Source organism: Capra hircus, chromosome 3 (genome assembly GCF_001704415.2).
Source record: "Capra hircus breed San Clemente chromosome 3, ASM170441v1, whole genome shotgun sequence".
NCBI classification, from domain to species: domain Eukaryota; kingdom Metazoa; phylum Chordata; class Mammalia; order Artiodactyla; family Bovidae; genus Capra; species Capra hircus.
In genome coordinates this window covers 41,938,832-41,964,078 of record NC_030810.1, presented here as the reverse complement: position 1 = coordinate 41,964,078, position 25,247 = coordinate 41,938,832, and the positions used below count along the sequence as shown (strand labels likewise).

The window sequence follows — 25,247 nt, the reverse complement described above, 5'->3', positions numbered from 1 at the left end:
AAAAATAAAGTTACATCTCTGTTATTGTGATGGGCCCTGGAAAAGCAAACAAGCTGCCCTGGTTTGCAAGAGGGGGAAAAAAAAAAAGACACAACAACCCAACAAAGATTAAATAATACCAGATTCTGTTATTTGGGCATTGACTATATGGTACATCCTGCACTGAATGCGATATATGCATTATTGCTCTTAATCCCACAGATTGAGAATGGATATTCACCATTCACAAAGGAAAACTGAGACTCACTGAGGTTCAGAAACATCTTGTCAGAGGTCACAGAGCCAGTAAACGGTGGAGCTGGGACTCTGTCCCAACTTTGTCTGATTCCAAAGCCTGTGTTAGTCTCACTAGAACTGATTACTTTTCCTCTGATGTGTGCCAAATAAGAAGTCTGGATATAACCCTGGCTGGGAATGACTTTGTCACTGCTTGGATTCTGTGAGTCATTCTCTGAAGAAGGAAGCCCCTGGTCCACTGAGCTCTGACTCAACATTCTTTCCCTGATAACTTTAAAATATGCCGCGGTTTTAAAACGAAAGGGAGCCAGCCCAGGATGACTCTGGCATGTCTCAAGTCCTGTGGAATGCTTTTGGTTTGTAGACGACGTAGGTAAAACACTTGAAAATACTTCAGGCTCCTAAACAAATAAATATCCCCTCTGTGGACATGTCTGCAATTGTTTTAGGTCCAGAGGGCACACCATCATTTCCATTGGGAGAAAGAAGGAAAAAATAAAGACAATTAAGCAGTTCCTTTGCTAGTGTTCCTGTGAAGAAACTTGAAGCTTATGGTTCTGTTATGGTTTACACAGGGGCTATGCATCCTGCATGTGCTGGCTCTGTGGCCTTATGCTGACCCGTCCACTGCGGGACAAACAGGAAACATTGGGGGTGGGAGCAGGTTGAGAGAAAGAACAGGCACTAGTTGAATGAGGGAATGGAATTCCCCTGTTATGGTCTGAGGAGCTGGAGAGATGCTGGGTCAGGATTCAGGGGTAGACAAGCAAGGGCAACCTCTGTGCACCCATGGGGCATTACATAGCTAACTTTCCACACTGCTGGAAACCTCTTTGTTAACATTCTAGTTTGGGGCCAGTTATTTCATACATCCAAGTTGTACCATATCAAAGGACCTTAGCCATACATGACTCTGATCTACCTATTTTCTCTCCTTCCTTCCTCTCTTTCTCTCTCCCTCATTCTTTTCTCTGGTGTTTCCCTAGCATTAACAGAATTCACACCAAAGTCAGGGGATCTCTGAACTGCACTGGTTATAACACTGGCTGTAGATGATTCAAATATTTCTCTTCCACCCACTCTTGTTTCCTCTCTTTTAATTCTTTACGTGTGTTTAAGGGTTTTTAAATACTATTTTCAATGTGTTTTCCAGGGATTTGAAAAAAAAAGCTCACAGCAACGGAGAAAATTCAATGAACTGCCACAGTGCAGCCATTTTCTTTCTTCATTTGTTTCGCTTTTACTAAATGTTCAGCATTTTTAAGAAAGGCAGCCTCTAGTCACTCATTTCCTAGGCCCTAGGGTGAGAGAACACTACAAATCTGAAGAGCACCTAGTCAAGGGTTTCATCACCAGTCTACTCAGACAATGCTCACCAAAGCCCACCTGTAGGAAATGCCATTGTGGACCACAATGTCATGGAAATAGGGAGACCCGTTCACAGTGATGGAGTGCTTTGGGTGGAGGGCAGTGATGAGCTGGTGAACTGAACCAAGAGGCCAGCTTATTCACCTGACACTCTGCAAAAATAGCTGCTATGTCTGTCTCAAAAGGCTGTTTGGAGACTCAAATGGGATAATGTATATGAAAATGTGTGGAAAACCACACAGAACATCACATATATACCAAACACCTCTGTTGCTAATCAAAAGACAGTAGGCTAATTAATTAACTAATTCATGAATATCCTATTCTAATTAAGGCATGAGGATTTTGAATTGGCCTTAATGTGACGTGTTTTTATGGCATATTAGACTTACAGAGCACTTTTACAGACTTTAAATTCATTTGATTGGGTTTTTTAAAAAAGCAACACAGTGATAATTGCAAAGGAATTATATACTGATATTACAACTACATGCAAATTTGGGGGTAGAAAGTAGTGGAGAAAGAGGATAAACACTAACAAAAAATAGTCTGAATGATTTTGTGATAAAGGCCTTGGGCAGCCTAGAGACACAATCTGAATCATGACTGCCTGGCTCAGGTCATTTGTTTCTGAAAAAAATAGCATCTCAGCTGGCTCTGAAACCTTTGTAAGGATATCAACACTTTCTAGTGCTACATATTTTTCAGCTAGGGGCACCTCCCTGCCTACAGTGTAATGTACCTCCAGCACAGCAGGAGTTTGTAACTAACTTTGGATACAACCAAAAGATGTCAGCCTATTCTCAGAAGTGTAGATGCAACCTTGGATCTACGGATCAAACCCACGTCTTTTAAGTCTTCTGCCTTGACAGGTGGATTCTTTACCACTAGTGCCACCTGGGAAGCCCATGTCTATGTGTGTGTGTATGTGTGTGTGTGTATATATACACACACACATATATATAAAATATGCATATTTGGGACACAGCACAGGGCTTTGACCATGAGGCAGAAGAGATATGCGGGAAAGCGATTCGCCACCTCTGGTGATGGTGGCAGTGTGTATGATTCTGGACACTGAAAACAAGGTTCAGGAAACAAGGATGAAGAGTAGAGGTCCTAGATAAAGACAGAGCTGGGGAAAACCTGGAGGGATGAGATGGCAGCATTCGGTTAACTCAGTTGGATTTGCTATGGTCATAGGTACTGATCTACACTGAGGATACACCATCCAAACTTTGATGGGTTTTCTGAAGACCGCTTTATCTCCTCACTGTGAAACTGAGTGTAATGGAGAAGGCAAATGAGTCACGAGGATAATGAAACTAAATAAGTAGTTGCTTCCTTATAATTTCACACCCACATATATATGTATACATGCTGCTTAGTTGCCCTGTTGTGTTCGACTCTCTGTGGCCCCATGAAATACAGCCTGCCAAGCTCCTCTACCCATGGAACTGTCCAGGTAAGAATACTGGAGCAGGTTGCCATTTCCTGCTCCAGGGGATCTTCCTGACATAGGGACTGAACCCACGTCTTTTGTGTCTCCTGCACTGGGAGGTGGATTCTTTACCACTAGTGCTGCCACCTGGGAAGCCTGTATATAAATATATGAATACATACATATATATAATACATATTTTATATAATATACATATTTTATACAGGCATATTATATATAATATGCATATATATATATATATTTAAGAGAAAATAGCTAGAAAGAGTCCTCCAGTTCAACCATCAGCAGACCCTACAGAAACTTTAAAAACCTCATATTAGATACCTGGGATTTTTCCACGGAAGCTGTGTGCTTATCACACATGGGGCTGATCTCCATTCCCCTCTCCCGCTCTTTGTCTCCCTGCTGGAAAAATTCCTCCATGATTCGGTCTGTCCACTGTCGATACAATTCCAGGGACTTGGTGGGGTTGCTCAGATCTGCACAGTGTACCATGTTGCGAAGGACCTGAAATCATCAAGTTTTGAAAATCCCATAAAATTAGGTATAAATACTACTAGAACATCTCATCCCTCTTGTACTAGTACACTTGGTACCAGACCCAAGAACATTTTAGTTGCATTATAATTATGGTGTTTCCACCAAAAAAGCAAGATTACAATGGTGCTGGCCAGGTTGGTTATTTGCCATTATTAGTGTCCCAAAAGGGAAAATGTGTCTTCTTCGATTAACAGTCATTGAATTTAAAAATTGGAAGGGACATGAGAGGTCAGATGCTGCTGCCATAGTTTCTTTTCCTCAGTTTGGAAAAAATGCAAAGAATTACTCAAAGTAGATGTCTTCATATTTTCCACTTGTGGAAAGAGGAGACCAGCTAAAGGCAGTTTGTAACCAAAACAGACCTGACAAAGTTCAAGTCAGTGGGATTTATATCCAAACATGAGCTTTTGGGATCAGCAGGCACGTACACCCTATTACAATGAGATTCTGCTGTTTATTTTTAGAATTAAGCAACTCAATAAGTAGAGTTCTGTTTTTCTTTGTAAATTAGAGGATCAACTTGAATATCCACTTTCCTTTGCTTGTTCTTAAAATAAGCCTGAAGTTGTAATAGTAACCTAGGATGTGCAACTAAGTAAATTTATTTGTTTTCTTTTTCTAATTGCTGTTTCATTTAGTGTGGTGTGGCTTTGTGTTAAATAAATCAAAGGCTTCCATCCAATACCTGTATACGATCAGTATAGTTGTCCAGGAGAAGGACACCGGAACTTGTAACTTTCTTTGTTTCTACCATTGTCTTCAGGTCTGCCAGCAGGCTCATGTGTTTGGACATATCAGTAGCTAAGACCTGGGGTTAAAAACAGAGAAAAAAGAAAACTCTCAACAAACTCAGTTTATCAAGGAGAATGGATTTTCTCTTTCCGCAGAAGTAAAAGTAAGTAAGGATCATGGGGAGGCCAAAGTCTTACCATGTCAATAACCATCTTCCTGAGTGTTTGACGTTGCTTCTTGGTGAGATTCTGGAAGATGTCACAGTGTTCTTCTTGGAGCAGTTTGAAACCCACGGCAAGGTGATGGTTTTCCAACACAGACTCATCATTATACATCAAAGCAAGTTCTGAATCTAGTAAACAAAGGAAAATGATGACTTGATGAAAAGGGGTACAATTCAAACTGTGACATTACCTCAGTATGAAATCAGAGCAAGTTCTTGCCAAATGATTTCAAGAACCAAGACCCTATATGTCATTTTCCCTTAGTCTCCCTCTAAAAAGAGTCAGTTTCTGAAAAAAAAAAAAAAAGCTTCTAGTAGATATTAGTATATATATGTTCTTTTTTATTAAAAGTTATAGTATTTTTAAAATCCTTTTTCTCTTTTTCACTTCAGTTGAAGAATTTGACATTTTAGGTAAGGGCATTCCCAAGCAATTAAATCCTATTTTTATCTCAGTTTGCAACTTCATTTCTTCACATATTTTGTACTTCAGAAAAGACTGAAAATGTCACTAAATTTCATCCAAGGTATTCCAATTTTTCACATTATTTCACTTTTTGATATATTTCTCAGCTCTGTCAATTGTGAGTTTTGGATTTTCGAAGAAGATAATGGTGTGAGTTAAAATTTTTACTTTATCCAAATAACATAGCTTTTTGGAGTTTTTTATAATTATGGTAACAAAACAATAATTTTTTACAGCAATCTTGATGTCCCATTTTCTGCCCTGCTGCTGCTGCTGCTGCTAAGTTGCTTCAGTCATGTCCGACTCTATGCAACCCCATAGACGGGAGCCCACCAGGCTCCCCTGTCCCTGGGATTCTCCAGGCAAGAACACTGGAGTGGGTTGCCATTTCCTTCTCCAATGCACGAAAGTGAAAAGTGAGAGTGAAGTCACTCAGTCGTGTCCAACTCTTAGTGACCCCATGGACTGTAGCCCACCAGGCTTCCCTGTCCATGGGATTTTCCAGGCAAGAGTACTGGAGTGGGGTGCCATTGCCTTCTCCGATTTTCTGCCCTAGGGCCCTATAATGCCAGAAATTGCATTATCTGGATACCTAAACTATAGTTTCTAGCCTGCCTTTCACACAGAAAAATCACAGGCATCCTTTGAACAGCGCCATGATCTGTTGTTGAGAACACAGTCATCAACCCATGAAGCTACATTTTCTCCTAATCAAGAATAATAGTCAAGTGATGATAATTGGTTACTAGCAGTAGGTGCTATTAGTCATAAATCATTGTTTTATCTGTGCTTTGAGTTACATCTTCAGAAAAGGTGGTGGGAAATGTGAAGTCATTTTAGCACTCTTGCCTTGTTCACCCTGTGATCTAGGGCATAGATTTGCAAGCTGGCTTTTATGTACTGTAATGCTGTACATGGCTCTGGCAAAAAGGCCATTTTTCTGTGTGAACTGGCCTATATGTGGGATGACTCATGATGCCAGAATACACCAGCTGATATAACTCACATAGACAAGTAGCTGCCCAAAGTTTATGTTCTTTCAATGGAAAAATGAGGTAAAATAAACAAGGTACCTCATAACTAGTCATTCAAATATTCTGATGATAAAGGATGATAAGGGCTCTTTGACAACAAGTAGCTCCAACATTTCTTAAAACTGTCAGCACTTGATGTTAATCTTGACAACAACAAGATAACAATATTCTCAGAAAAGAAAAGTATTTAGGTTTTCAGCATTTAGAAATGCTGGGGAAAATCATGGGTTTTCATTAGCATGGATACTTAATGTTTCGAGCATGATAAATGCTTCAAGTAGGGCTTGGGATCCTAAGGTTGGACCAACCCTGAAGGTCACTGAAGTCAGACCAATCTATATTACTGACCAGTCCATAATCAAACCTATGCAGAGGTTTGGAAGACAGGGTGGGAGACTTTTAATGACCCAGCCGTCCACCCTGAATTGTAGAAGCCTATACCAGTGCTTTTTCCGGAGTCTTATTTCTATTTGGAGGCTCGCATGCTCAGAGCCAACATTTGGACCTGCTTCCTCTGTAGAAAGGGACACTAGTGGGTCACCATGATCTCTGTGAGAGCACTGTATAATCCTGAAAATCATTACCACATTATTCCCAAGCCTTTCCTTGTCCTTACTAGATAATTCCACATCAATTACTCTTTCCTCACATATTGTATTTTCCAAACAGTGAGTGCTTGTTATGGGTCCCCTCTGACCTTTCCCAAGTTCTCCATGCAGCTCAAAATGATGTTGCTAGACTGGACACAGTATCCAGGAAAGGTCTGACTAGTCTAGCGAATGGAAGGATGACCTCATTATTACTCTTATTATTATCCACAATGAAAACATTAGTAGGAAAAAAATGAAGCAGCGAATCATACAATTATCTCTAATGACTATTCTAGTGGTGAACTCACTTGTGTTGATGAGAAACTGATTGGAGACTCCAGGATGATCAACGTCATGGATAGCAGCTGCAAAAATGGCAGCCAGAATCTCCAAATCTGTGAAGACGGCCTGCAGAGCAAAATGAGCTTATTGAATTCCATGTTCCATTAGCCTAGCCTGCTGATTCAGCTTCACACTGAGGTACCCCATTTCATTCATGTGGTTCGTTGATTTACATAATCTCTCAATATACTAGTTCAATTAAATGTAGATTCTGCCCATCATCACAAGGTCTCTTAATGTGCATATCAAGCCTGCGGGCTGTGGCTCGGGGAATGCTTATAGTAAAAGATCAGGTGGTACCCAAAGTTTGTTTCTTGGGTAAGTGGTACTGCAGGATAGTGCTTATGTAACACAAGCACATACAGGTCAAAGAAGCAAGTCAGACTGGCTCCACCCAGAGACATAAAAACCTTCGTATGTTTTCAGGCTGAGTAAGGCCAAATTCCAGATTTATAAGACTGCCAATAAGTTGTTTTTTAAAAACTAACCTTGTAGCGTGGTCAGAAGCTTTTGCACTTATTTATTCATACATTCAATAAATACCTATCCTCTCAGTGATTACTCTAGACAGAATAGGAGAACATTTCTAATAAGTGAGACCTGATGCCCAGTACTCAACTCCTGTGAAGCCTCCTTTGCCCTACCTGTACACAATGATTTAAACCTAGTATTTATTTAGGTATAACTTGCTTCTGGCTAAAATGTCTTCCTCTGGCTGAAATGTCTTTCATTATCCTTTGGGGTTACTTACATCTCTGATCCTTCAAATTAAATTATGCACACACACATTTAACTCTTCCTTCTCTAAACATCTGTGGCACTCACAATCAATTTCTAGCCACACAGTGGTGGTGGTTTATTGCTAAGTTGTGTCCAATACTTGTGACCCCATGGACTGTAGCCTGCCAGGCTCCTCTGTCCATGGGATTTCCCAGGCAAGAATATTGGGGATCTTCCTAACTTAGGGATCAAACCCAGGTCTCCTGTACTGCAGGCAGATTCTTTGCTGACTGAGCCACCAGGGAAGGCCCAGCCACACAGTAGTTGACAGCGATAGATAGTTGATAAAGTTGTCCCACTGTGTGATACTTACATGGACATAAAAACAATATTGCTTTTTTCCTTCAGGGAAATAAAACAGTCTTAACTTCTTGGATTTCATTTCTCAGAATATATGGAATCCAAGCTATAGAGCAGGGGTCAGTTTAATCTTTCTTCATCCTCCAAACTGAACCTGCAAAAGTGGTCTGGGCTAGGGCATAGACAGTCCCTTCCTGGGTGAGCCTGCACATTCTGGAAATACCTAACCACCACTGCCATCTGTCAAGGGAGAGTATGGCCTGCTGGACCCCCTGGGCTGCATATATTGATATATACAAATGTACTGTCAGTGAGGGAAGCAGCCACAGCCACCTTCTAGCAAGATATCAGACAAGATGGAATGATATCTCTATTTGCTTCAGCATTATTAATTCCTTAGTTCTAGATTTTCAGTTACTTTTCCTTCAATACATAGAGTCAGTTTTATGAACTCTTAGAAGATTAAGTCTATGGATGCTTATAACTAATAGGAACTATATGCTAGACACAACTCAGTTGTGTCTGACTCTCTGTGATCCCATGGACTGTAACCGACCAGGCTCCTCTGTCTATGGAGATTCTCCAGAAGAATATTGGAGTGGGTTGCCATGCCCTCCTCCAGGGAATCTTCCCAACCTACGGATCGAACCCAGACTCCCATATTGCAGACAGATTCTTCATCGTCTGAGCCACTAGGGAAGCCCGATAGGAACTATTGGTAACATTTTATGTTATATTTCTGCGCTCTCTCTCACAGTGCTTGGGATAGTGTGGCAGCAGTTCAGATCAGCGCATACAGACTATACACTAGATGCCAAACTAGACACTTATCAGGTACTGGAGACACAATGAAAAATACAGCTCCCTGTTACCAGCTTGATAATTAAATATTTTTTCAAATGTAAAAGAGGCAAACGAAAGGCTACTCTAATACCAGAAAGCAAGTAGAAATGTCATCCACTTATATTAATAACCTGATTGATACATGTTATACATAATACAAAGAGCCAGTTCAAGTATGTGCAATCATCTAATTACATTATTTCTCAAAATATATCATACCTCCCACGGTACTTTTTAAAGAGGATGGGCAAGGTATGCAAACCAGATCATAACTACTCACATCTAAAGCTGGCGTAGAAAGAAGAACATGGGTTGACTGGGCCACATCAGCAGCATGTAGGCTGTTATGGTACGCCACATCTGCATGGTAATGGTCTTCCAAAGTCATCATGTAGGTAACAAAGGTGTCAGATGAGATTTTGAATGTCTTCAGGAGGTCTCTTTCCTGTACAGCAAAATGGGTTAAAAAATAAATAAGTGGATGTCCAAAAATGAAGAAAAGCCAAATCAGAAAGGTAAACTGGGATGGAAAAAAACCATAAAAAACATCCAATTAGATAACCAACATTCACTCCTGTTTACTCACCTGGAATATGGCATACATGATGCATGTTAGGGGCCTATTATGTGAATATCCAGCTACATTGAAGATGTTAAGGCCCCATTTGTTCAGGTCTTCCAGCTCCTGTCATCAAAATGAGAAACATTTAGAAATAAAAACACTTTTGTTACCAGTTGACTAAGTCTATAGAGTATTTAGTGTTCCAGTTACATGAACATTTGAAAATGGAATGGTCTGGGAGGTTGGGTGTCCTCTTCATGCTAGTTACACATTTTTGTATATATTTTTCAGAAGAGGGAGAGTGTGTGTCTATTTATAAATTTGGCTGCTGGCCTATAATTTTTCTGCCATGTCAGTCCTCAACCAATGTTGCTTTCAGAAGTAGGTATAAGTGTATAAGAGGTCATCCTAGCCCTATTTCCCTGTAGCTCCCCTTCTCTGCTCACTGGTCCATCAGTAACAACTAGAAAACAATCTCAGCTAGAAAACTCCTCTGCCCTTTGCTAATTACCACTGAGAACCAGGTCAAGGAGACTTAGCTGCTAGAATGTACGTGAATCAACCCTAATTTAGTGTAAAAGGTCATGAAGATGCTAGTCACCCATTATCTTCTAGAGCTTCTGGGCTACAGAAAGACCTGGAAGAAACATCATTCCATCCTGTGTTGTGGGATTATTCCAAGATTATCTGATTAAAGGAGCAACTTATTCTATTATTAATTATTGCCCAGAGTAAGGGATACAGGGGGAGGAGGGTATGGCAACCCACTCCAGTATTCTTGCCTGGAGAATCCCATCGACAGAGGAGCCCTGGTGGGCTACAGTCCAAAGGGTTGCAGAGTCGGACATGACTGAAGTGACTTAGCATGCACGCACTAGGGATACAGGCTCTCCGTAGAGTCTTGGCCCGATATGTAATCTGCCTTCCTCTAATGACATCTTTCAGCTGCCCCCTCACTGAATCTTCATTTGATCTCATTTCATATTCTCACAAGGCTGAAAAGTCACCTTGCACAGTCTCCGGGAGGAGGTATGAATTCTTTCTGAGCCTTCCTCCACTACTAGGGTTAAGGCTCAAGAGTCAATGCTGTCAATTTCTCTCATTTCTTCTCCAATTCTGGCAATCAGTGCATATTTTCTTTCTGATCCTTGGCATACAGTTTCTGAAATATCCTGTGGGATAATTCAGTCCTTCCTATTGCCCTCCCACCTTGGATTCTCCTAACATGTGTTCAACAGGATTCTCCATTCATGAGTTAATGGACCCAACTCAGGGCAAAATCTGGTCTTTTGGTATAAAAAAAGGGTCTTTAACTAGGTGTACAGCAATGGAAAAACAGGGTACATCAGCCTCATCATACTATTTAATAATAAAGCAAAAGCGACCGCTACCATTTTCTAATAGGAGGTTTTGGACATCTGTCTGCTGTAAAGCAGCACTACACGTGTACACACCCAGCTTGTACACACCTTGGCTAGATGATCTTCATTTTCCGTGTTGACTCCAAAGCGTGAGATGCTTGTATTATTTAAGCTTGAACTATGCATCAGTTTTTTCACTCCGCTTATCTGTGTCATGAGCTGTTGCTTTTTCTTTTTCTCCCTGTCTTTCTGGGTGGGAGATGGAATCTCCACGTCATTCTGTTTGTCTGTAATAACAACAACAACAAAAATAGGTTTTTCAGTCCCTGCATGCCAGTGAGAACCCCTGTGTGCCAGTGAAAACCCACTACAATATTCAAAACAACTTCTAATGGTCTGTCATGGATAGCACACCTTAGGAAGGGCTGTCCTAGCATTATCTCAGTTGACCTCCAGGACAATCCTGTGATAGGTGATTTAGTCTCTAAAGCAGCAAAATAAGGTCCAGAGGAGCTAAATCACTTGTTCAAGAATGGCAGGTGGAACTCAATCCCAGGTCTTCTGTTTGCAGGGTGATTTGGGGGAATTACACTCATACATTTTCAAGGTGTGACATCAACATTTATATGTAAATTTCTCATTAAAATGAATAACTTGTCTGTGTATATAATCAAAAATGTTCATGTAGCCAAGCACAGGTTAATAAAAACAGGCTTTATGTTTTGCTCACTTTATTATATTTGTATTTATTTTTTTAATTTAAAAGATCCATATAACTGTAGCTGGGTTCGATTTAGATGAGTGGCATATATATTAGAAAAATGAATGGTTTATAACCTTTAAATGATTACTTTAAAGCTTTGGTTTATTACCATCTGAGGTTTAGACAAAGACTATACTTTCAGTATTATTTCATGCCTTGTGTCTATGAATCCCATGAATAAATAATAACAATGCCTCTCATTTGTAACAGGCATTACATTTATTAATATATACATATTAAATATTTATAATCATCTCATTTAATCTTTTAATAAATTCTGCTACAACAAGATAATAGGAGAGCTAGGGTTAGTGAGAGAAACATATCTATGTGCTCAGAAGCTCTCTCTTCTGTATATGAGATTAAAACATCAGCAATCAAATATTCTATTTCACTTCACAGGGGGCTGGATGGATCCTGAGAGTTCTTCTTCAAAACGCATCAACTCTCTCAGGCCACAGATATGCCTGTGGGTGCACTGAGGCTATCATTTAGTAAAGTGCTTGACAGCTATGTCACTGAACTAAATGAGACCCTGTGGCTGAAAGAGTTAATGCAGCTTCCAAAAGTTCCTACTTTTATCTCTACTTGTTTCAGCGAAAATGAATCCAAAGACAACTTCCCCATTTGAAAATGACACGTTTCCAGATGGCCTGCCGGGATCTAGACGATTTGCTTTCAACTCTGGCAGCTGATGGCATAGTCACATGTTCTCCCTAGAGACCTCCGCCTGCTCACAGGACCCTGTGGACAACTCATCAAAGCAAAGCGAGCCCAGAGACAGACGCGGAAGCAGCTGTTCTGGACCCTGGGCACCTGGCTGCAGGGCTGGAGCAAGGGCTTTCTCTATCCCTGGAATCTCAGTGCTGTCTCTGCATGTCCCCCACCTCCTCGATTCATCAGCCTATGGCTCTACCTTAGGGAGGAATTTTAGTGGTCATCTTGATTAGTTCAGGGGTTTCCAACATGGTTCAGCATCACCCAGCGAACTTTTGAAAAATACAGACTTATGAGCCCCACCCAGTCCTACTGAGCCAATTAAAAAAAAAAAAAAGCTGCCCAAGTGACTCTGATGGTCAGAGCCAGGTTTCGGAACCAATAATAATCCCACACACTCATTTTTCAGATGAAGTCAGCAACTTTCCCAAGCTCAAAGGGCAATTTATTCAACAGATATTTATTTTGCAATTACCTTGTTCCAGACAGTGATTTAATAGCATAGAACCCAGGCCCCTTAAGGTTCCCATTAAAATCTCTTTCTGGTCTCTCAGTCTTTAGCATAAAACTATATATGGCATTATTTTTGAATTTACTTTTCTCCCAGTCACCTTACTCCTAATAATGACTACTTTTGCTAAAAGGCCACTATAGCCCCTGCCTCTCCTAATGTCATTCTTTACCATTTTGGTTAAAGAAGCTGTTGGATTCTTCTGTGCCAATGCAGATACAAAAATCTGTAGTGAAACTAGCAGCTTTTTCTCTGTGTTTAATTAAAGATTCCCTGCAACAGCGAGTCATTGAGCCAAACCACTACTCTGTCTGGAATGTTACAATAAAGAAGAAACCCATTACCCACAGAGAATGCCATTTGGACATTAATGGGTGTTTCCCTATGCAGGCATTGGAACAACTGATGGGTTTCCCTACTCTGAATTTCCTCTGTTAAATGCTTAGCCAGAGCCATACGGAAATAACCTGAAACATACACTCAAAGAATCATAATAAACACTTTGTGAATTTACGTTTATAGAATGATCAGATTACAGTGGGGAAACAGTGGAACTGTACAAAATAAATAAGTAAATAAACAGAAGCAAGAAATGGTCACATCAAAACTCTGATAATGACATCACTGGAGGTGCTTTCTTGGCTAGGTTGCAGCATTTAATCCTGCAAAATTCCTAAATTCATTTTCAAGATTTTCAAGATGTAGGAGAGAGTTTCAATCCCTGACAGTAAGTCAGGGATTTAAAGGGGGTGACTTTGCTCTGTTTGTAGCAATACTAACTAAATTGTAATATCACGTCTAAAGATCTTGCTTAAATCTATGCTCCTTCCCCCTGAGTCCTTCCTTCCTCCTGTACCAGCAACTTGAGCCCATTATCCTATGTCAGCATCACAGAGTGTCTGCATTGATTGTCTCTCACCTGCCTTTCAGGCTGTCCATCTGAATACCATCCTCTTAAATGAAACAACACAAGTTTCACAGATCCCTGCAGTGCAGGATTTCCCTCTGTCCTGGATGACATATTGTAACTTTCAATGACTCTTATTGTGATATTGGTCTTTAAGTTTAACTGTAAGCAATAAGGTCTTATCATTTTATACTCTTAGAGCTGTGCTCTAAGAGCCTTTTATATTACTGGAAGTTGTTAATAAAATGTTTTATTGTTAGGTGCAACAATCCTGATTCCCAAAGACTTTTCCCCAAAGAATACATCTATTACTTAAAGGCGATTTTCTTCTGTATGTTCTGACAGCCCAATAACCTTCTTTCCCAAAGAAATGCCAGGTATTTAGATTTAGGAGTCAAGAGAGCAAAGTCCTAATTCTGACTCTGGAACATTTTAAAATTAATTTGGTCAAGCTAAGTTGCCTTCTGTTCCTTAGTTCTCTTTCTTGGAAAATGAGGAAACTAGATGAAGCCATTAAAGTCCCTTTCAGATCTGACATTTTATGAAGAAGACTTCATATACAAACACTAGGCTCACAGGACAGAAAGTAGAGTTCCATGTCTTGCACTTGCAATTTGGAAACAAGGTTTGTTTGTTTGCTTTTGAATATTATCAAACTATAAGCCTACAATTCATTCCAGAGAGTCTGGGTTGCCAGGTTTGTCTTAGTAAGATGATAAACTCCATCCATACCAGAGTCACAGAAAGTTAGAGCTGGAATGGACTGAGGAAGTCATCTACTCCAGTATTCGCATTTTATAACTGAGGTAGCGATGAATCTTTTGCTTATATGATGGACTTTTTTCTCCCTAAATTTTCTGAAGAATATTTAAAATTTTTATCCATCTGTCTAGTTTGATCAGGTCTACCTTGTACATACACACATTCATGTATACAAATGCACACACAAACACAAGCTTACACTCAACACCCTCCAAATGCTAGGTGTGTACGGACTGAGATTCTAACAGCCTTCCTCTAACAACCTGCTCTTGATAATTTAATTTTGGAATAATAAGAAGCCAGATGATAGGCTTTCCTCAAGAGATACACCTCAATAGCAAATGAAATATCCCACAGAATTGACAGTTCTTAGTTCCTGAGATGCAGTGTTGAGACTGAGAACTCATTTTTATTATCTTCTCAGCTTTCTCACTTCATAGCCTTCGATGCTAAAATAAGAGTAATTGGTATACTAAAATATTCTCATGGTCCTTGGCAAGCCATTAGTGAAAGAGGCGATGAGTAAAGAGGACTGCTTAGGTGCGACCTTGGGTGATGACAGGCCCAGAGACTTCTGGTAGCTTAATTTTACTCCAGTGCTCAGAATCTCTTTTGAGAAGACAGACAAGCCTTGGTATCTTAACACGCAATGTTTACAAAACCAAAAATGAGTTCTTGCACCTACTGATTCTATTCTTCTTTACCATAGTCATTAACCTGTAAAATGTCCCTAAAACGGCCCCTAGGTTATGAAAAATGATTGGGTGTTGCACAGACCAGAGCATATTTAAAATGCATAGGAGAAGATGCCTGTCTTCAAAGGAATAAAGTGGGAATAATGGAGAAGATAAGGATCAGTATACAATGCTTTCTGTTCAGTTAGATTCTAGCTCCTCTTGGAACTAGGCTACATGAAAAAATCTTTTCTTTGTTCTCTGACAAAGGTTGTTGCAACTGCTGCTGGAGAAAACCAGGTGCTGCAGATACCCACACACTGGAAATAGTTGGAAAGGCACTTGTCAATCACGCCAGTGCCTACTGGCCACAGAGAAGTGCTGTGAGCTTTGTACTAGGCAGATCAGAGATTGATCTGCTGATAGCAGGAACTGCTTTGGTGTTAGGGAAATAGAAATGTTTTTTTTTAAATAAAACCAGAAGAGGTATGTGTTTCCATAAGATGTCCAGGCAAATGTTCACTGATGTAAGGATATGTAGCAATGCCAAAAAGAAGAGAGGTGTAATGTTCAATTGTAAGAATAGGTCATTTCCCTGGAAAATGGAATTCTGCTAAATAAGCATAGCGCAGTGGTAATTGAAAGTCAACAGGATCAGAGTTTAAATGCTACCCATTCACTTTGAAGTACAGATTGGCAGATCCTGCAAGCCTGACTTAAGAAAAATATGCAATGGAATGGCTTTAAACACAAGATTAGAAATTCCTAGTAATCAAACAGGATGCATGACAGTAGTCACTAGGCATGGCTGCAAACCCTTCCTGTCAGTGCCATGTTTTAAATACTAGCAATGTGAAGGCAGAGGATAAAAGGTAGGTATGAAATCAGGGAGATAAGCATGCTACTTGCAGAAGGCCAACTCTTTCAGAGAGGTGATGATTCTTTCTGCCCTCCTCCAATTTATCTTTAAGAAACACCTTAGCAAAGCAATAGTCAAATAGTTTCCAAAGCCTATTATCATGGGTCAAATCACCTTTTGCTCAAAGCCCAGTTACTGGAAGAACTGAAAGAATACCACATCAGAGAAGCCAACTGAAAGTGTCCCTAAGGTTTGGATGATTACAGCCCCCCACTCCCACCCTTTCAGAGGTCTTGACAGACCCCAAGGTGGGTGGGTAGATAGTGACCTGAGGGCTATATAAATTTAACTAGCCCATAATAACCTTCTCTCTTTGATGGATATTTTAATTCATTTTTTAAAACAAAACCTTCTTGCTTTCTTTTTTTTTTTTTTTCACCTTAAAGGTTGTCTTCAGTTCTTATTTTAAATGGATTTGCTTTTCTGTGACTTAACCCAATTTCAAACTCACACAGTAATATTCCCAGAGAGGTTGAAGAAATTAACACTAAAAAAATTCAGTTATGGAACAGTTTTTTTGGTGAACATCTTACCTAAGAAAGTATTTGAAATGTATTCAGACACCTGGTTCCCTGATCGGCTCATTTCTGAAAGGTGTGTCAGCTCCCGGTTCAGCATTCTTTTGAACTGTTTATAAAAAACAAAATTGTATTAACCACCTAAAAAATAGCAAATTATAATTTTAGATGCTTCCAACTTTATTAAGAACCAAGAGACTGGGTAAACAGATATCATTAGATAAATAACTCTGTTTCTACAGAATACAATATCCCCTTAAGGTGAAATTGTTCCAACGTCACCTTAGAAAAGAGAGGTTTTTTCAGGATGTCTTAGAATTAACATCTGATTTCTTTTGAAGATGTAAACATAGGAAAAGGAATTTTAATAGAAGTTAAGATAATTTCACTTAAAAATGTAACCACATTTTAAAATATATTTATTGAAAATTAACTCTAAAATATAATTTAATAACCTATACAGTAAGAGGCTATTAAATGTGAAAAATTTAAGGGAAAACAGAAGAAAAGACAAGCATCCTTTAAAAACAGAGATGAGTAAAACAAACAGGGTTAAAATACAGCACAGTCTATTTAAATACAATGTAATATAACATGCCCTTACTTCACAATAAGCCGCCTCAGCAGGCTAAGTGATAACACAGTTAAATCATTACAGAGGCTTTTCTACTTCACAGAAAACATACTGTAAAGGTTTCACATGCTACCAAAGATAATGGAATCAAATTAACCCACCTTGATGTAACCCCAAGATACAGATAACAAATAGTTTGCCTCAGGCATTTTGGAAAGCACTCCTTGCCACAATCCACAAATCCCCTTTGAAAGAATTCACAGTTCTGAGAGCAGTCCCAACAGGATCGGGAAAGCCTTGCAGATTCAATGGTGAAATAATCAAAACTTATGAAAGACAAAGCCTCCAAAATTTAGGGCATTTCCTAATCCAAACAAAGCCCATCTTCGCCTGTGCTCCCTGCTTCTTTCCTGGCAGAGAGAGTAATGAAATCAGGAATTGCACGAAGGAGCAAGAGCCTGTCCAAATGCATTCAGCTGGCTGGTTTGCAACACTTATGAATTATGAATAGTCCTGGTGGCCGAAGGGGTTTCCACTCTAGATTAGTCCTGCTCAGCTGAACTCTGCAAGGAAGGAACAATTCTTCTTTCCTGAGGGGATACCAGGCTGGGAAACACAGCCATCTTTTTAAAAGGAGAAGATTAAAATGGAGGAAGCCCCATGAATATTTAAGGAATCCGAAGTCTGTACCCTCCCCCATTTCATCTAGGTGTTTTTAACCCTCTCCACTGCGGAGACCCGGACACTGCAGATACAGCCTTTGCACAGAGCTAAGCTGATTTAAGGGTTTCCAAGTGATGGTGTGTTTTATTATTTTCTGAACATTGACAAAGTTAAAACTATGGCTGTTTTTCAAATTAGACTTTCAGAATACGAGAATATTTTTTTAAGCTAGCTTTTAGGGGGATTTTTTGCACATCAATGGCAGGCCAGTGCATTTAGACTTCTTTCACAATGAAATGATTGGGAATTAATCTATTTAATTTTAAAAGTACTTCGTACACAGAATGCAATTCTCTGTCCTCCATCAGCTCATTAATATGCACATGAGACTGCATTCAACAAATGAATTAAACACATTTAACCTTTCCATTTAGGATCTGGAGTGTGTTAGGAAATACAAGCTATCGTTTGCTGCATGAATGGAGAATTATTCAGGGTTATGAATGACTGTGCTGTTTCGGTATTTCAGTGTTACATCTTCTAATTCATGAAAAAAATATTTAAGCATTAAATTAATCTTTATTTTGTTTTGTTTTTGCAATATGGAGCACGTTGAGGAATTCTTTCCTATAGTGTCTCTTTCTCTGTCTCTCTTACCTTGCCAGCTTTAGAAAGATCACAGGCATGAAGAAAGTCAGAGACTAGAGCTCTGCAGTGGGATTCCCCACCAGGCCCATCCTACTCCCCTCCTCCCTCCTCCATTACCCTACCCGCTGGACTTCAGTTCAAGGACAGCATGTTAAAGAAATAGCGAAGCACCATGGCAACAGCCCCTGCACGCAATTGCAATTGGCTCTCTTCCCTGTGAGGCATTCCCCTTTTAAATGAGCATCCTGCACTGGCAATGGCATCACGTCAAGCACCCAGGCCCATTCACACCACTGCCTGTGCCCAGGGTACCAAGCTTTTCGAGGTGAAGCCAATGCAAGTCAGTATTGTGGTCCTCTGGCTCACGGCTCGAGGAACTGTCCTCAGAGAGGCATGTACCATCACCCTCTTTCAGGGGAACCCTGCTGGTGGATGTTTGGGTCTTCCCTCCCATGATACAAATGTTAGTGACAGTCACCAGAAATCTCTGAATTAATCATCATCTGAGCTAGTGTGTTTTTACTTATTGAACCACTCTGCAATCTGAACTCCAGGTGAATCAGAATTTCCAGGTTTAAGTTCTAAGTTCTTTATTTTTTAAGACATGACCACTCAGTCATAAAAGCCTCTCATTTTCAGTTCTCAAAAGACAGGCACTTACACTAAAAGACTTAGAAACTGAAAAAGACAGGTTTCTGTGCTCTGACGGATCAGCTGAATTTTGGCAAAGAAACAAACTTTACTAGGAGCATTGCAAAAAATATCTTGTAGAAAACATAGAGACAGATGATCTCTTTAATTATGTCTCTGTGCTAGACTTAGCCAAATGCAACATTCACACAATCATCTTCATTTTGGTTCCTTTAATCTCTTGGAAGAACTTAGCAAGATCTTGGCATCAGTCAGGTTCATACTAGTTGACTAATTTTGTTTCATCCCATATTTTTTATAAATATTTAATGGACACCTGAGACATGCCAAACAACGCATTGAGGATATAGCAGTAAAAACACAAAAACAAAAACTCCTCCAAACAAACAAACAAAAAACACTATTCAGGCTTTTAATCAGTTTCACCCTAGTAGAAATAATCAGATATATTAGGGCATCTTCCTTAACCAACGCAGTTAACTGTCAGGTGAGGGTGGGGCCAACTCTTTATTGGCCACATTGGCCTCTCAGTTCAGAATATAAGAGCAGGTAGAAATTCAGTCATAATAGACCAGGAGAGACTTTCCTTCTTACGTTTTTCCTATTTCCTTTTATTGCCAGAGAATCCTGTTGCTATACAGCATCAATCAGTCCCAGCGTGGGAACAGGGAGGTGGCTCTAAGATATAGGGCTGAGAATAAACCAGACTCCTCACCTTTCTTCCAGAGCTCACAGAAGGGTCAGGGAACTCATGTAAGTAACAGGTGAAAACTGCCTCTCTCCTTCTCATGCTTAAATTAGTTCTTCAATGAGCCTTTAGGGCTTCCCTGGTGCCTCAGTGGTAAGGAATCCACCTGCAGTGCAGGGGATGCAGGTTGGATCCCTTGTCTGGAAGAGCCCCTGGAGAAGGAAATGGCCATCCACTCCGATAGTCCTGCCTGGGAAATCCCATGTATAGAGGAGCCTGGCAAGATACAGTCCATGGGGTCACAAAACAACTGGACAAGACTCAGTGACTAAACAACAAGCAACATGAGCATTTTGCTAAGGGCATGACAGTGCCACCGAAACCCAACGTCATCTTAAGGCAAACATAAAACACACAACATGATGAAGTAGGCGGATGGAGGTCACTCAGTATTAGAAACTGACCGTGTCCTTTAAATATTGCTTAGCAGTAGTCTTTAGTTTTTCTTCTTCCTAAGGAAGGGTTCGACTAAAGGCAATCACTGCTCTCATCAAAAAGCATTTATGAATGGCCCATTTATATTGAGCTGGGTACAAATTAAGGCAGACATTGCCATGGAGGAGCAGACGGGGGGTATCTTGTACATTCTAGTAACGCAGAGTATGATAAGAGCTGGATTGCATGATGAGACATACCAAGGAATGGAATAGCTTATGTTTGGGGTTTAGGCTGGGGAGAGAGTTAGGGAGCTTAGCTTAGTGGGATTTTCAGCATCTGATTCCCATATGGGAGTTGTTTCTGTTGAGCCAGAGGCAGCTATGATATAGTAGATGAATCTAGACTTTCATTCTCAGCTCTTGATAACAGATAGCAGTCTGGTGAAGTCACCTTAGCTCTTATATACAAAATGAGAGTGATGCATGATTTTAGGATCTTAGCCCAAACCTGTCGAGAGTCTATGATGCATTTTGTGGCTGCCTCCTACAGTCTGGACAGCAGCTTGGTTTACCAGAATTTCCCAGAAAACAAAACTCTCTTAACATTACTGAGAAAAACAACCCAAATAGGAAATGCTTCAGTCCTTCAGAATAAGTCACCAACAAAGGAAGAGAAGTGGTTATTCTCCCTCCAGAGTTTTATATCCCAAGACCCTTGGAGTCTCCCTGTCTCCTTATCAAGTTGGTTGTTCAGTCCAGATAAGAAGATTAAATAGTTCCTTAGGGACACTGTGGCCCCAGGAGTTACAAGATTGAAAGGGAATTAGACATTATTTACTTTAACAAATGGAATAGAGAAATCCACAAACAGAAGCACACTATTTCAAAGACAACTGTGTCTCTACAACTTAAGGTACACAGATCTTATTCTGCTAAGGATCTGCCTTCACAAGAAAACCCTGTTAGAGCTCACCTAGAAATAAGGTCCCAGAGGAAATGGCAAAGCCTCTTTTCAACACAGACAAGCAAAGTTTGTGAATGAACCCTTAGTAATCCAAATTCCTCCAATGCTTCCTTAAGCTTATACCCAACACTAGATTCATGAACACTGCCAGAGTTTACAGTGATATTTTTGGGAAAAGAAAAAGATACCATTCTCAGTTTAAATGATTCAATATTGTTTGCCTAGTATATATCTCCTCTGTAAAATCATACGTGAATTTTTTTTTTTTTTTGAGTAGGATGGCTTTATAATGGGAAGCTATTTAAAATATAGAGATGAGCAAAAGCTGAAATTCAGTTACACTTGATGTAAACATTTGGTTTTATGGCTTCAATTTTTCTTTAGCTTCAATGCTACATACTAAGAGTATTCGTTTCCAAGCCAATTTCTTCTTAAGGGATGGAATACTTCACCACTTTACTATGTTTCTTATCAGAGGACTAGTTTGGACTTTGTGCAAAGATCTATAGGCAGGTTAGAAACTCTCTTGAAAAGTTCTTAGTTAAATTGATCACACAGGAAGGCAGGATTAGAATGATCTCAGAAATTCATCCCTAAAACTTGGTAATTCTATATTTCTGAGTATAAAACCATCTAGAAGAGTAATAATACAAGAGGCTAGTATCAAGCACATAAGAGGGTTACTTTTAAAACTAATCTAAGCTTTTAGGTGGACCTAGAAATCACTTAAGAGTGAGTTTTTAGTGATCAAAAATACTCTCCAGCCTACCAAAGACTAGATAAACAGGTACTTTGCTCTCATTGACAACCTTAAGATAAAGTAAGTGGATGAAATTGTACAGATGAAAAAAAGGTTCTCCAGAGAGGAAGACAACCCCCGAAGTCACCCTTGTGGGTGGCCGTCTGCGCAGAAGCCCATCTGTGAGACAGGCGCCTTATTGTGTGAGATCTTCCTGTTTTTGCAGCATGAAACAACTGCCAAAGTCATTAGAGTCACAATGACTTTATTAGGGACTAAATTTTGACTCATATTTTACACTTTGTTAGTCATAACTTAATAAGAATTCCCGGGCATCAGGAAAAGTGAAGAGGCTTAAAATTCTGCCTGAAATCATAGGATGCTAGTGGCAGTAGAAGCAAGTTGAAACTGTGGTGGCCCAGTTTAGCAAGAAATGGAAGTAAGATGAGCTCATCTTTTAGTTCTGGCACTGGGCAGATGTATGATCTTGGGTAAAGATGAATTAAATTCTTGGTGCTCAATTCCTGTAGTTGTAAAATGGTGATGTTCTCAGGTTCTTTTTGATTTAAAAAAATTGCACCTTCCATATTCCTAATTTTACATGAGAAAAAATGAAGAAGACCCAAAGAAGTGAAGGGACCTGATTCCTAAACACTTACACTTTTCTTTGCAAAATCTGATTTAAAAAACAATAATAAAAATGGGATTACAGTGTACTTTTTCTAAAACCCTTTTTAAACTCACAGTTTATAAAGTTTCCACAGTTCTTAGCATTTCAGATTATCTGACAATGTGCATTTCATCTCTTGGGTCCTTTAGTCTTTCCCTATGAACCCTATTAGCTGTTTGAAACTTGCTGTCCAATTTCTTTGATGACATGTTTGTCCTATTTAAAAGGCAAATGGAATTGAACTGAGTGAGTTGGTAATGGGGTTAAGAAAGGAATAATCTTCCATTGTCCATTAATATCTACTTAAGAGACTATATAGTTCTGTCAACTAGAAATTGGCACTTGCCATCTACCTCTACAGGATTAAATCACATGCTGCTGCAGCTGGTGACCCTCAATACCCCCTAAAGGGAGTTCAGGGTGACAGCAGAAACGAGGCACTCTGTGCTTAGGGAAAACTTGGCAGGACAGGTCTTCAGATAGTTAAAGATTTTCAGGAGCTGATTTTATTATGAGCCCAATTCTTGTATCTCCTCATATCTATAAAAGCCCACAAATCCTTCATAGTGACGACTGCTTCTTGTGACTAGAAGAAAACTTCATGGGATAAGCAGAAACTTTCTGGAAAAATATGCGCTCAGTTGCATGTATTCCCCCTTCACCAAAATCATATATATATACTGACCTTTCCCCCTGCTTCTTTGAAGCAGTTTCCCAGAGTTATCTGAAGTACTGTCTCCCTGGGTACAGTCCGCATTTAGCCTCAAATAAAACTTAACTCACATCTTTCATGTTGTGCATTTTTTTTTAAGTTGACAATTGCATGATTGTGCATTCCAGCAGACACATATTGCTGTATTAATACCTAGAGTAAATCCTTGGTGCTCCAAGGAATATAACTAAGTCATTCTTACTGTCCATGTGCCAGATCAGAAAGAAAAACATCTAAACATATTAGAATTGAGTGATTCTCTTAACTGTACAGAAACATCATAATCCACAATAATTAAGTATGCAATGAAAAACAATCATGGAAACCTCTACCATAATTCTGTAGCAAAACACGGGTATTTAGGATGAAGCTAAAATGGAATAAATTCCATTTGTTGGTTAGAGGACTAGTATCTGTTCAAGTGATATTTTAAAAGTCAAAGTAGAGACAAACCATTGGCACTTTCATATGTAGAACTGAAAAACATCAAAAGAATTTAAATATAACTTTGAATATAATTGCTCTACAACTTGATACTAGGTCTTGAACAGTTCTCAAAATCATTAGTTGTTTCTTCTTACCCATCTGTTTATCTATACTCTTTGCTGCCTTTTTTTTTTTTTTTTTAGATTTTTCTAAAAACTTTACAAGAGGAGATTTGGCACATATTATCGGGATGCTAAAAAACTGACTTTTCCTAGACCTAAAGGATTCCTCATAAAAATACTTAGAGAAATTTTTATGAACTAAAATTCCCCTAACTCTGAGAGTAGCTCAATGACACAATTAAAAAGACAAAAGACACTATTTTTATATTTAAAGACATATTTTCACTATGTATTTAACTATAACTTATATGCATTTAACTATAAATTATATAATTTATAGCTTATAAATATAGTATGTGAGCATATATATGTTCAGTTCAGTTCAGTTCAGTCGCTCAGTCGTGTCCAACTCTTTGCGACCCCATGAATTGCAGCACGCCAGGCCTCTCTGTCCATCACCAACTTGCGGAGTTCACTCAGACTCACGTCCATCGAGTCGGTGATGCCATCCAGCCATTTCATCCTCTGTCTTCCCCTTTTCCTCCTGCCCCAATCCCTCCCAGCATCAGAGTCTCTTCCAATGAGTCAACTCTTCCCATGAGGTGGCCAAAATAATGGAGTTTCAGCTTTAGCATCATTCCTTCCAAAGAAATCCCAGGGCTGATCTTCAGAATGGACTGGTTGGATCTCCTTGCGGTCCAAGGGACTCTCAAGAGTCTTCTCCAACACCACAGTTCAAAAGCATCAATTCTTCGGCCCTCAGCCTTCTTCACAGTCCAACTCTCACATTCATACATGACCACAGGAAAAAACATAGCCTTGACTAGATGGACCTTAGTCGGCAAAGTAATATCTCTGCTTTTGAATATGCTATCTAGGTTGGTCATAACTTTTCCTCCAAGGAGTAAGCGTCTTTTAATTTCATGGCTGCAGTCACCATCTTCAGTGATTTTGGAATCCCCCAAAATAAAGTCTGACACTGTTTCCACTGTTTACCCATCTGTTTCCCATGACATGATGGGACCAGATGCCATGATCTTCGTTTTCTGAATATTGAGCTTTAAGCCAACTTTTTCACTCTCCTCTTTCACTTTCATCAAGAGGCTTTTGAGTTCCTCTACACTTTCTGCCATAAGGGTGGTGTCATCTGCATATCTGAGGTTATTGATATTTCTCCCAGCAATCTTGATTCCAGCTTGTGTTTCTACCAGTCCAGCATTTCTCATGATGTACTCTGCATATAAGTTAAATAAGCAGGGTGACAACATACAGCCTTGACGTACTCCTTTTTCTATTTGAAACCAGTCTGTTGTTCCATGTCCAGTTCTAACTGTTGCTTCCT

General features: G+C 39.6%; 1 protein-coding gene across 3 annotated transcripts in view; it reads right to left on the bottom strand.

Annotated features, from left to right (window-relative positions):
• PDE4B (phosphodiesterase 4B) overlaps positions 1-25,247 on the bottom strand; it is a 613,613-nt gene that overhangs the window by 2,288 nt on the left and 586,078 nt on the right. For all 3 annotated transcript variants that reach the window (XM_018045231.1, XM_005678304.3, XM_018045239.1), the window contains 8 exons: positions 16,627-16,720; positions 10,949-11,127; positions 9,504-9,602; positions 9,198-9,362; positions 6,961-7,060; positions 4,537-4,691; positions 4,293-4,415; positions 3,392-3,574 (listed from right to left, as the gene is read on the bottom strand). In XM_018045231.1, the coding sequence (XP_017900720.1) occupies positions 3,392-3,574; positions 4,293-4,415; positions 4,537-4,691; positions 6,961-7,060; positions 9,198-9,362; positions 9,504-9,602; positions 10,949-11,127; positions 16,627-16,720 (1,098 nt within the window). The remainder of the gene's footprint in view (positions 1-3,391; positions 3,575-4,292; positions 4,416-4,536; positions 4,692-6,960; positions 7,061-9,197; positions 9,363-9,503; positions 9,603-10,948; positions 11,128-16,626; positions 16,721-25,247) is intronic.